This window comes from Saccharomyces cerevisiae, chromosome X, assembly GCF_000146045.2.
Source record: "Saccharomyces cerevisiae S288C chromosome X, complete sequence".
NCBI classification, from domain to species: Eukaryota; Fungi; Ascomycota; class Saccharomycetes; order Saccharomycetales; family Saccharomycetaceae; genus Saccharomyces; species Saccharomyces cerevisiae.
In genome coordinates this window covers 21316-33315 of record NC_001142.9, presented here as the reverse complement: position 1 = coordinate 33315, position 12000 = coordinate 21316, and the positions used below count along the sequence as shown (strand labels likewise).

The following is a 12000-nucleotide window of genomic DNA, read 5'->3' as shown; positions in this document are numbered from 1 at the left end:
AAGGGCCATATCCACCTCACATTTCACTGTGATATAAGTAGGATATTTTGACTTCAATACTTAAATTTACAAGCCAAATATTTTATTATGACTTCAAAAAAAAAAAGGCTTCTAGCATTCAGAAATAATGCTGACTGTGAAAACAACTATAACTACATCAATATATCCTTCCCTCTTTCATGACAAATAGTATGTTGCTCTCGGGTTCATCCAAAATCGTTATATCGTCCAACGGATTTGATTTCATCATCAGTAGGTCAGCAATGAACCCTGGCTTAATCTGTCCCAATTTATCGCCTAATCCGTTCATTTCGGCAGGAGTAACAGTTGCTGAGAGCAAAATCTCTTGTGTCGTTTGAACTTTCCCTCTAATACGAAACTCTTGCGTTTGATAACCATATAGAGGACCCAATAAATCTGAACCAAAACAAATTTTAACTTTTTTTTTCTGGGCAATTTTCATTGCATCAATTCCTTTGTAAAGCACCTCTGTATTTTTTCTACTATTTTCAGGTCCCAAGAATGCACTAAATTGATCAGAACCCATCACTTTGTAGGTAACTAGTGTTGGAGTCAAGTAGCAACCCAATTCTGCCATAAGCTCTGCGGTACGTTCATCTAATAAGTTTCCGTGTTCGATACCCTTAACACCTAACTTGATACAATTTTGTATCGCTTCCGCAGTGTAGGCGTGTGCTGTTACGTATGTGTGGTAACTATTTGCGACATCTACAAGTGCTTTTATTTCGTCGTCGCAAAATTGTTTGTTTGATATTTTGTCAGTTGGAGAGGCCACACCTCCACCACCCATAATCTTAATAAAGTCTGCACCTCTTCTAAACTCTTCTCTGGCCGCTTTGTAGCATTCGGGAACACCATCTGCTACAACACCAACTTGACCAAAGTGGCATGAACAGCTGTCAAAGGCACTAGCAGGTAGGGCACCAGATCTCAGATCGCCATGACCACCAGTTTGGGAAATGGCATGTCCACACGTAATTAATCTGGGACCATTCAAGGATCCCTGACGAATCTCTGCTTTCAGAAAGCCTTCTGCACCCCCACAGTCTCTCACTGTTGTGAAACCTCTTGCCAGAGCGGCTTCCAAAGTGTATCTTATTCTGAGTAATGCAACTGACTTTGGCATCAGCATTAACTTGGTCAGATCAGCCTCTCCTGCAACCGACGCAATGTGGACATGACTGTCGATCAGACCTGGAGTGACATACTTACCGGTGCCGTCAATAATTTCAAAGGCAACTTCATCAACGGTTACCGGCTTTTCAGAACCAAATTCGACCTTGGAAATGACACCCTGTTCTATGAAGATGTAAGCTCCGAGGAGACTGACACCGCTTACCACATCTATCAAATTAGTGTTACTTATACAGTAATTTTTGAGTGGCTCTGGGCGCTATGGTGCCACCAAGTCGGCCAGGGACTTGTTCATTCCTTCATTGACATCGATTTGATAAGTCGTCATTTTTATCTCGGTTAATATACTGTTTCGATGTCCCGTCAATTGGAAAGAAAAGCTACGCTACATACCAGCAAATATGTTGCTTTTATATTCGCTCATATCGGAGATCAATTACCGACATACTCTTCTCTATTCAACAAGTTCTCCGTTCTCCGTCAAGTTACGTCGTTTACGAACGATAAGAGGCTGATCAAATAGGAAGGAGATATTGTCGGATCATTTTTTAGTATGGAGATAATGCGTCATGCCGACATGAAGGCACCATCATCTGTGAAGTGTGTCAAGAAAAAACTGGCGAAGTTAAAGCTAGATAATCCGAATAAGAGGGATAGTAGAAAGGAGGTGAAGTAAAAAAATTATCACCATTTTTTCTCTATTAGTAATGAATTCTTCAAGGACTTTCAAAAGTAAACGTCACAAAAATTTTTATTTCTCAAGAATCTTGTTTATCGAAGGGTCTTTATTGAGAAATGTTAGAAAATTGGTAACTTTTTAAGATCAGAGTTAACAGGCAGAAAAAAAACAGGGTCTTTTTGTTCAGGAACCCTTTTTGGCTGAAAAAAAGAGCGCACAGAACAACGCGAAAAAGAAAAGGAGGAAATCGCGTATCCTTATGGCGTCGCAAAATTGCAATTAGTTAGCTATGTAATCTGTTTGGAAAGCTTCCTCAAAATTAATAATGGCGAAAGCAATATAACATCACTATTACATCAGGAATAGCTGTTGCCATACGATAAGGGGGTAATGAACAGATTGCTCATTAATGTCTATATTATGCATAATACGATTTTAATGTTCGGAATCTGTAGATGGTGCTAACATTTTACATGAACCAGCGAATAACCAGACTGGACTCGTTTGACCAAAAAAATTTCTGTTGGTAGTCTGTGTAGGTTTTCACAAAGAATAGTATAAATTGATACGCAACGAAATTAGTGGTAAAAATTTTTGTTTACTTTACGGCTTACACGGGGCCGTGGCTGATACTGGGAATACCATATCGTTTCGTTCCAGTGCCGATAAAGTGGCTGAAAAAAATTTACATATTTTTCTTGAGAGAGGTCTTTAACTGGTCTCACAGAGACGGTTAATCAAATGCTCGGAAACAGGATAAATGAGGACATCTGCACAATCGGGTGTTACCGCCTTATCTTGTTAGCAGTGGCTATAATCACTCCAGAATATGCCGTCGTGTTGGTGGCATAAAAAATTCTTTTTTTGCCATATAAGAATATCCAAGTTTAGGAATGACGCAAATTCGACACCAGGAATAATTAACGAGTTAATTCTCCCGACCCTCAAAATTTGAATAACAGTGCCCTCTTCTATCTGTTCACCACGGCACACAAACGGTTTGGAAAGATGTTGCTTTGGGTGTGAAAACTTTATTTATCACTGCTTTGCCATCACAATGTCTGTGATTTGAAGACCAGCTACTTCTCATTTAAAATAATATCTTATACGTACCATTGCTTCCTTTTCTGTAAGATGATCAACTACACGTCATCCTGAAAAGCAACATCACTAACAACTTGAGGCTTTAAGTCCAAACTCAATGTTGCAACAAGATGGTTTAAAGCAGCTCTTAATCAGTAGAAGCGAATATCAGCAGTAGACTTTTTGGCACTAGAAAATAAACTTCTTGAGTAAATTCTAGAGATACCTGCCTAGAAAACCCCCCTGAAGAGCCAATTTAGGTAGGAATTGTAATAAAGGTCTCAAGCTTGTAGGAGAATTATTTTTTTAACCCGCAGCAACAGTATTGTCACTTTCTTCTTTTACGACGTCATATTTTATAAAACGAATCTTCTCAACCTTTTTTAAAATTCCCAGTTGTCTACTTACAAATAATGACGTTCGTGTAAGTTTAGAGACTATCGGCACGCTCTAAAATGTGACTATATCGATATCGATTTGGCGGTTTTCACCAATAACAAAATGGGTGAAACATAGCTGAATTTTCTGCAATTCTTAGAATCCTATTATGAAATATTGGGGCCTTGAGCATTAAACCGACACCCGAACAAATTGAATATTTCGAAAATTGTTCTTTTCGATGTCATTTTTACCAAAAGTTAGATAGGAGATGACCCAGCGGTTACCTGTATTTCAGAGGTTACAACAAATTAAAGCGGTCTTATATTACTTTAGAAGCACCAACTTACATATTCTGGATAAACAGTATTTCTAACTTACTACTAGTTTAGTAACACATGTTCGTTACAGATAAGCCATTCAAAGATAATTAAAATCAGTTGCGCCATTATTAAAGGCCGAGAAATATATCAAGGTTTTCAGCTTAAAGGGATTTGCTGACTTTCTTATGCACTAACGCGCCAACATCGTCCTTTTAAAAATTAAGTCAACTCATCGCTTAGCGCTTAGCGCTAATGCTGGTCTTCCTCGAAGAGAACATGCGTTCGTATTGAGATATAAGTAAATATTGTGGTAATTACCGGAGTTTCATTGTTAAAAAAGAGTATGGAATTATGAATACAGAATAGGCCAGGAATTTTCATGAGACTATGGGAAATTGCCAAGGGAATCAATAATTCCACATAATGTAATTTTTCTTCTTCCTTTCTATGTGCCCTCGTTTATTTCCTATTACATTGCTACTCCTTTTATTTCAGCTTTTATTAATTCTGAAATCATTAGTAATATAAATTCTGGGTTAGGAAATCATAATTGATCTCATTCCAATGCACTAGAATACCTATGTACACACGAAAGTGCTTAAGTTATCATATGACGAACAGAGAATATCATATGTTCCATTTTTATTTTTCTATAAACAAAAGTTGCGTATTATTGTATTTTTTTGTTGTGTTATGCAATAAGCAGAGGCTACGATGTATTAATTAATCGGTTCCTCAAAAAAAAAAAAAAGTGATCTATAAAGCGTTGACGATAATCAATACTTTGTTATATTTTGGTAGTCCTGACGGGTTTCAAAATAAACAAAGTTAACAATCCGCCTACTAATTTGATTTGCTTTTTTTCATGGGCAGTAACATCAAGAAAACACTTTGTTGTTAAGCCCATCTAAGTATCATATTACCAAATCTTCTGTGAGTAAAATGATATAATAGGACTCAACGTGACTGTCAGTCTTCAGTAGCCCTGGTGTTTAATATATCGAATCAGTCTTAGGAATTAAAAAGCCCCTATATTACAGAGGGCATTGGACATTATTTATCAATGTACTTTGAAGTTTGCTTGCGTGTGTTTTCACCGGTCTAAAACATTCTTTTGTAGAAGGGTTTCTCGTCATGCTGTAATTTTTCGTTATCATAATCACCATCCCTTCTAGAAGCTGGTACCCAGGATTCAGATTTCCAAGGTAATACACCGTCCATCCACATCTCATCAACTTCTTCTAAAGTTAGACCTTTTGTTTCTGGAACAAAGAAAAAGACGTAAAAATATGAAAACGCTAAGCAACCCATGAAAACGTAACCGTAGTAGAAATTAATTGCCGAAGTAATAAAAGGAGTGAAAAACCCGATTAGGAACCCCCACAATAAGTTGGCCGCTGTTGCAACGGACATACACTTGGATCTCACCCTTAATGGAAATGTTTCAGAAATAATCACATAACATACAGGTCCCCAGGTGCAGGAAAAGCAGAAAATGTAAAAACACGTGAAAACAATCGTACAATTACCAGCACCTTTAGATGATGGTTCACTTTTACCGTTCGGATATAGTCTTGTGACGCCAACGGAGGCGTAAATAACCATGCACGCCGTCATGGTGGCTGCTCCAAGTAAAAGACATCTACGACGGCCCAACTTATCAACAGAATAAAGTGAAAAGAAGCAAGAAGCAAAATTCACAATACCCAAGACAATTGAAGTCTCAAAAGAGTCATTCATACCGACAGATTTGAAGATAGTAGTACCGTAGTAGAAGAAATAGTTGTCACCGGTTAGTTGCTGCAGAGAGTTAATCATGACTGTCATCGTTAAACGTTGAAAAACTTTAGTCTTTCTCGAAAATAATTCCTTCCATGAAGCAGTTCCCATTGCTTCTTCTGCCTCCACACCAGCAACAAGAAGATCAATCTCTGCAACCACAGCAGGATCGTCAACACTAAGCTTGTTCGACTTGGCAAAAGAAGCTTTAGCTTGCTCAATCTTACCGACTTGCACCAAAAACCGAGGAGATTCCGGAACAAACGTCATACCACCAATCATAATAATAGCCCATGCAAAACATAGACCAAGCGGAACACGCCACTGGACAGAATTCGAGTAAGTCTTGGTACCATAATTGGTACAATAACCCAAGAAAATTGCGAAAGTCACCATCAATTGCCAACAAGCTAGCAACGTACCTCTGATATGCTTTGGCGCAGTTTCCGAAATAAGCATCGGGGCAAGAACACTAATGGAACCAGCACCTATACCAGCGATAATTCTTCCAATAAAATACTGATACCACTTATCTATAGAGGCAATTTGAATGACAATACCAACCATATAAACGACAATAACTATAATCAAACCCATGCAGCGGCCGTAAATATCACCCAATTTAGACAAGAAAAGACAGCCAATGGCGCTTCCCACATTGAAGATGGACACAATCAACCCAGTTCTCACATTAGATAAGTAGTAAGTGTTCTTGGAATGGCTATAATTACCAAATCTTCTTAAAAAATCAGTCTGATTGACGAAACCAGAAATCGTACCTGTGTCCCAACCGGACATAAATCCACCGAAAGCCATACATAAACACATGATAGAAACAGTAGCATAGGCTGAAGCAGGCTTTTCTGGAACAACAACTTCCTCTGCCTCTTCCCCATTATACTCGGAAAAGTCCTTGTTTTCCTCCACTGTAGGTACTGACAGATGTGAAGAATTTTCTATCGAAGGGCAGCCATCATCTTCTGCCTCTTCGAAAATCGGTTCTTCTGGCAAGTTGGTTTTACGATCAGTCATGGTTTTTGCTGGCGTTCTGAGCTAACTAAAAGTGACTTATAAAAAATGCAATCTAAAATAAGAATGAAACAAAAATGGTCGTTTAAATATATCTAGTCAAGCTTCATCCCTTACAATGGTTAGCGATGATATTCCGTCGTCCAAAAGATTACGACCATGCCAGTTCATATTATTTTACTTAAGAGTTCATGTCTTTCATGCGAAGAAGCGTTCGGAAATTCCAAAACTTCTTAGAGTTCAGGAACAGGCCCGGTCGCGGAATTATTCTCGGGATAATTCCAGCCGCTTGGCAGGTAGGCTAAATTACACATTTCAAGAACTTTCTCCGGCCTTTTCTGTGAGATACGTTTATAAGTTGCTGCAGCAGGATGCTCTAGGCTGCTTTCTCTGGAATTTCTCTCCTTCTCCACATACCTCGTTGTTGAATCCCCGCGGAGGTGATATAATAAAGTTGCGTGAAAGCGTAAATGCCTAGACGGAGAAAAGAAAACGGGGAAATAAACTTTGCATTATTTTTCCTCCGTGGAGAATCCTCGGAGAAACACGGGAATATTTGAAACTATTTGCAACATTGTCCATTGAAATAGTCACAATCCTAGAAGCTAATTCACCGGAAAAAGTAATTCACACTTAAGAATTGTATCTTCCATTACCGCTACGGTAATTGATACGGTTTTGAGGAGTAAGTTCATAAACGTCTGACGAATTATAAATTAGGACACTTGTTCACATATCTTGGTGCGAAAAACTACTGTTTCTTGATGACTATATAGAAAGTGCTCAATATTGAAAAGAAAAACATGACGATCATCCATAATCCTAAATGGTGGAAAGAAGCCACCGTCTACCAAATTTATCCTGCTAGTTTCAAGGACTCCAACAATGACGGATGGGGTGATTTAGCTGGGATTACCTCCAAACTTGACTATGTCAAAGAATTAGGTGTCGATGCGATATGGGTGTGCCCATTTTATGACTCTCCTCAAGAAGATATGGGTTACGATATTGCCAACTATGAGAAGGTTTGGCCACGTTACGGTACCAATGAGGATTGTTTCCAAATGATAGAAGAAGCTCATAAGAGAGGTATCAAGGTTATTGTTGACCTGGTTATCAACCACTGTTCTGAAGAGCATGAATGGTTCAAGGAGAGTAGATCTTCTAAGGCTAATCCAAAGCGTGACTGGTTTTTCTGGAGACCTCCAAAGGGTTACGATGAGAAAGGTAATCCAATTCCTCCCAACAATTGGAGATCTTTCTTTGGTGGATCTGCTTGGAGATATGACGAAAAAACTGGTGAGTTCTTTCTGCATGTGTTTGCTCTTGGCCAACCTGATTTCAATTGGGAAAATGAAGAGTGCCGTAAAGCCATTTATGACTCCTCAGTGGGCTATTGGCTACGTCACAACGTTGATGGCTTTCGTATTGACGTAGGCAGCATGTATTCTAAGGTTGAGGGCCTACCCGATGCTCCTATCACTGATCCTACAGTTCCTTACCAAAAAGGAACTGAATTTTTCATAAATGGGCCACGTATCCATGAGTATCATAAAGAAATGCATAACTACATGCTCTCGCAAGTTCCAGAGGGTAAAGAAATCATGACTGTTGGAGAAGTTGGTATCGGGAATGAAGACGACTTCAGAGTTTATACCAGTGCCAAAGAAGGAGAACTAAATATGATGTTCAACTTCAAGCACACCTCAGTAGGTGAAAACCCAAAATGCAAGTACGAACTTATTCCCTTTACTTTAAAAGACTTTAAGCTGGCTCTTGCTGAAAGCTTTCTGTTTATCGAAAACACAGATTGCTGGTCGACCATCTATTTGGAGAATCATGATCAACCTCGTAGCGTTTCGCGTTTTGGCTCAGATTCTCCTAAATGGCGTGAGATTTCGTCCAAGATGTTGGCTACTCTCATCATTTCATTGACTGGTACTGTTTTTATCTACCAAGGACAAGAATTGGGTATGCCCAACTTCAAAAACAGAAAAATTGAGCAAATCAAATGCGTTGAAGGTACTGGTACATATGCCGCCATTAAACGTGATTATGGTGAAGATTCTGAAAAGATGAAAAAGTTTTTTGAAGCATTAGCTTTGATCTCTAGAGATCATGGGAGAACACCATTCCCATGGAGTGCTGATGAGCCTTCTGCAGGTTTCTCGAAGGATGCCAAACCATGGATTGACATGAATGAATCATTTAGAGACGGAATCAACGCAGAAGCTGAGTTAAAAGATAAAAACTCAGTCTTCTTTTTCTGGAAAAAGGCCTTACAAGTTAGAAAGGAGCACAAAGATATCCTTGTTTATGGACATAACTTTCAGTTCATTGATCTTGATAATGACAAGCTATTCATGTTTACAAAGGACACAGATAACAAAAAAATGTTTGCTGTTTTCAATTTCAGTAGCGATAATACGGACTTTTCAGTTCCTGATAATGAGGCCTCCTACACCATGTTTTTTGGCAACTATGCAAACTCAAATGGTGATTCCCGCACCTTGCAGCCATGGGAAGGAAGACTTTACTTGTTGAAGTAACGAGCACATTTAACATAAACGTACTGATCTTTCGAAACAAATAGTTATGCCGATATTTATGAATAATAAACTTGTATATTTCTTTTTACTTTTGCTTTTCATATGTGAGCATTGGATACTTAACTTACGCTGTACGCTATTTTCAATTGCAATTTATATATGTATATAGAAGACAGAAAATTCACTGAACCTTTTTCCGAAGAAATATAAAATAAAAAGCAACGTACAGCAGAAAAATAGAAAACATCATTATTACTGTTTCTATTGTCTAAATTTAGCCCTTTAAACCCCATCATCATAAGTACTAATTACCACGAATTCAATAATTAGTAAATACATTCGACTATTCTCACCCTAACTTTCGTCACTTTATCTTAAAACACTAGCTAAAAGTCGTTTATTATAACAAAACTAAAAATTTCGTAGTATGCACGCCTTATTGCCCAGTATTTTGTTAACTGTATGGATTGTACTAGTAAAAAAAATCTTGACGAAATTGAGTATAAACAAAATTTTAAAAAGCATAGTGCCAAATCAACAGATCTTAGTGAGGTGCAGGCCTTGTTCTTAACAAAAGCAAACCCCTCTTTATATATTGATATATAGGTGAACTAACTCAAATCATGTAAAGCTTTTCCTAAAGGAGCTGTGAGACTCCATTCCGAGAAAGTAACTTTCAATCCGCCACGCTCAGGTGTGCAAGCCATTGGTCCAACAAGGTAATGGTCAGAAGTTGGAAATGGAGCCAAACGTACTAACGGCCATGTTTTTTTATCAGAGGACACCTGAATCCTCAAAACGCCCTTTTCAACAGTAACACGAAGCCAGAAATCGCGAGCATTTCCGCCATAAACAGCAGTTGACCAATCTGATTTTCCATTTGTCAAAACACTGCTTAGCATTGCGTGGCCATCAGAAATTTCTATGCCAGCTTTGAGCCAATGTCCATCATCTATACGAACCATGATACCAGCCTGATCATAAAGACTCTCGTAGCTTCCCTGAACACGGACTTGTGCAGTAAAAGCACTACCTGTCTCTACTCCCAAAAAATGACCGCTATCACGGGTAAATCCGTAAAATGTTTCACGCCAAAAGTCAGTTTTTTCATCTGTTTCCAGAGTGACTTTTCCTGCCTCTTGAAAAACAGATTTTGGCTTATTGAGCCATGTTCCTTGCGATAATTCAGTATTCTTAGATTCGACCATTGTGTTTGGTAATTTATCTTGTTTGATGGAGAAGCCGTCACTTGGACTTTTGTTAATATTAGGTCAGGTTAAATACCTAGGAAATCTGTGCGTATAGGATCATCCCTTTCTAACTCCATCGAAAATGTTACTTGTTTTGTTCGAGGCTATTTGATGACCCTTTCATATGGACGCATGCAGGTGGCCATATTTTCAGTTTAAAGTTTCTCCGCATGTTAATTTGCGCTGAAAAATTAGAACGGTACTTATTTCCCCGAAAATTTCTCAAATCCGAACATAAAGCTACCAGCCACGCGTTTTCTATACGGTTGGAACTTGAGCAGTTTTACATAAGTTGTAAACTATAATTTTCTCCTCGAAGATAGATTATACCAGAAAGAAGCTACTATACACAGTCGAGTTGAGAATGAGCAACTTAAACCAGAACATATACCAATAATTAATAATCTCTCTGCGTATTTAGTCGACTAAAACTGAACTAGCTTTTTATTTATTCTTATAAGAAAATACGGTACATAATCATAGAAGACAACACTTGCTTTCGATAATTCCTCCAGAAAGTGGATCCATCATTTTCGATAGTTTGTAGTTGTACTATCTTTTTCAGTGATCTTTCTTATCACCTTACAAGGATTACCTGCTGCCACTACATTTTCTGGTATGTCACGAATCACAACACTACCGGCGGCAATCACGGAGTTTTTACCTATATTTACTCCAGGAATTATTGACACTCCACCTCCAATCCATACATTGTCTCCAATGGTCACAGGCATGGCATATTCTAATCCTTGAAGCCGTCTTTCCACGTCAATTGGATGACCTGCCGTATAAATACCAACATTAGGGGCGATAAATACGTTGTCACCGATGACTACCTTGGCCCCATCCAATATAACAAGATTGTGATTGGCGTAAAAGTTGTCTCCGATATAGATGTTACTTCCGTAATCACAGTAAAACGGCGGTTCAATTATAAAGTTATCAGTGCAACTACCAAGTAATTCTCTTATTACCTGGCTCTTTTTATTCTCATCAGCGGGGCTAAGGGTGTTGTATTCGTGCAATTTTATTTTAGTCTCTTTTCTAATTTTCAAAAGATCTGGATCATAGTTCGCATCATAAAGCTCACCAGGTACTATATTTTCTAATACGCCCATTTTTCTCTAGAAGCCTTGTTTATATGCTTATTAGAATGCTTCTCTATGTTCTTGTTGTAGTACGTGAGATCTCACTCTTTATACTTGCGTCTTTTCGAAGTAATGCTAAATAGTGCCTGGCCCAGCGTCACAGGGTGTTTAACGAGCGCGTACTATTTGTGAATTTTTTTGGGCACATTGAAAACTTTAATTTTTTAAGTTATTCAGGCACGGCACACTATGACAGGAGGTTACGTCGGAGAAATAGCGTTATGGCCGATTGTGAGAACATTTAAGAAATTTCAATCCATAACAATAAAGTGGCAGTGTCACCTAAAATATTAGTACCAACTTGCCCAATTGGCAGAAGGAAAATAAGGATATCAGGCCACCGACTTGGTACTATTTTTTTATGGTAAATGTGTACTTTTACTAAGCTTAATTTGAAACAGACGTCATATGAATGTTTCTGGGGCTACTTGTTACAATTCTCGGTCCGCAACAACTGAACTCTGTACTGTTCTGTCTCAATGCTTGGTTTCTTGAATGGAATTTCACTCCACCCTTCGGAACGTTACAAAATTTATACATTTTAAAAATTATTCATGAGAGAAAGATGCTATAGTAATCTGTTCACCCTGTCAACTCGTGTAGCTCATGTTTATCATATAATTTCTA

The 12000-nt window shown here is 38.3% G+C and overlaps 5 protein-coding genes across 5 annotated transcripts, besides 1 other annotated feature; 1 reads left to right on the top strand and 4 right to left on the bottom strand.

The window, feature by feature from the left end:
- Positions 1 to 157: 157 nt before the first annotated feature.
- Positions 158 to 1153, bottom strand: YJL213W (uncharacterized protein; the record flags this gene model as incomplete). The annotated part of the gene is made up of 1 exon (NM_001181646.1): positions 158 to 1153. One exon carries the CDS (start codon positions 1151 to 1153, stop codon positions 158 to 160), a length of 996 nt encoding a protein of 331 aa, NP_012322.1.
- A 3566-nt stretch (positions 1154 to 4719) lies between these two features.
- Positions 4720 to 6429, bottom strand: HXT8 (hexose transporter HXT8; the record flags this gene model as incomplete). Its single annotated transcript, NM_001181647.1, has 1 exon — positions 4720 to 6429. One exon carries the CDS (start codon positions 6427 to 6429, stop codon positions 4720 to 4722), a length of 1710 nt encoding a protein of 569 aa, NP_012321.1.
- An 800-nt stretch (positions 6430 to 7229) lies between these two features.
- On the top strand, positions 7230 to 8975 carry IMA5 (oligo-1,6-glucosidase IMA5; the record flags this gene model as incomplete). Its single annotated transcript, NM_001181649.1, has 1 exon — positions 7230 to 8975. The coding sequence occupies one exon, from the start codon at positions 7230 to 7232 to the stop codon at positions 8973 to 8975; it is 1746 nt and encodes a 581-aa protein (NP_012319.1).
- A 182-nt stretch (positions 8976 to 9157) lies between these two features.
- Positions 9158 to 9654: an origin of replication (ARS1004; Autonomously Replicating Sequence).
- Positions 9587 to 10183, bottom strand: REE1 (Ree1p; the record flags this gene model as incomplete). Its single annotated transcript, NM_001181650.1, has 1 exon — positions 9587 to 10183. The coding sequence occupies one exon, from the start codon at positions 10181 to 10183 to the stop codon at positions 9587 to 9589; it is 597 nt and encodes a 198-aa protein (NP_012318.1).
- Positions 10184 to 10752: 569 nt separating this feature from the next.
- YJL218W (acetyltransferase) lies at positions 10753 to 11343 on the bottom strand (the record flags this gene model as incomplete). Its single annotated transcript, NM_001181651.1, has 1 exon — positions 10753 to 11343. The coding sequence occupies one exon, from the start codon at positions 11341 to 11343 to the stop codon at positions 10753 to 10755; it is 591 nt and encodes a 196-aa protein (NP_012317.1).
- Positions 11344 to 12000: the final 657 nt, after the last annotated feature.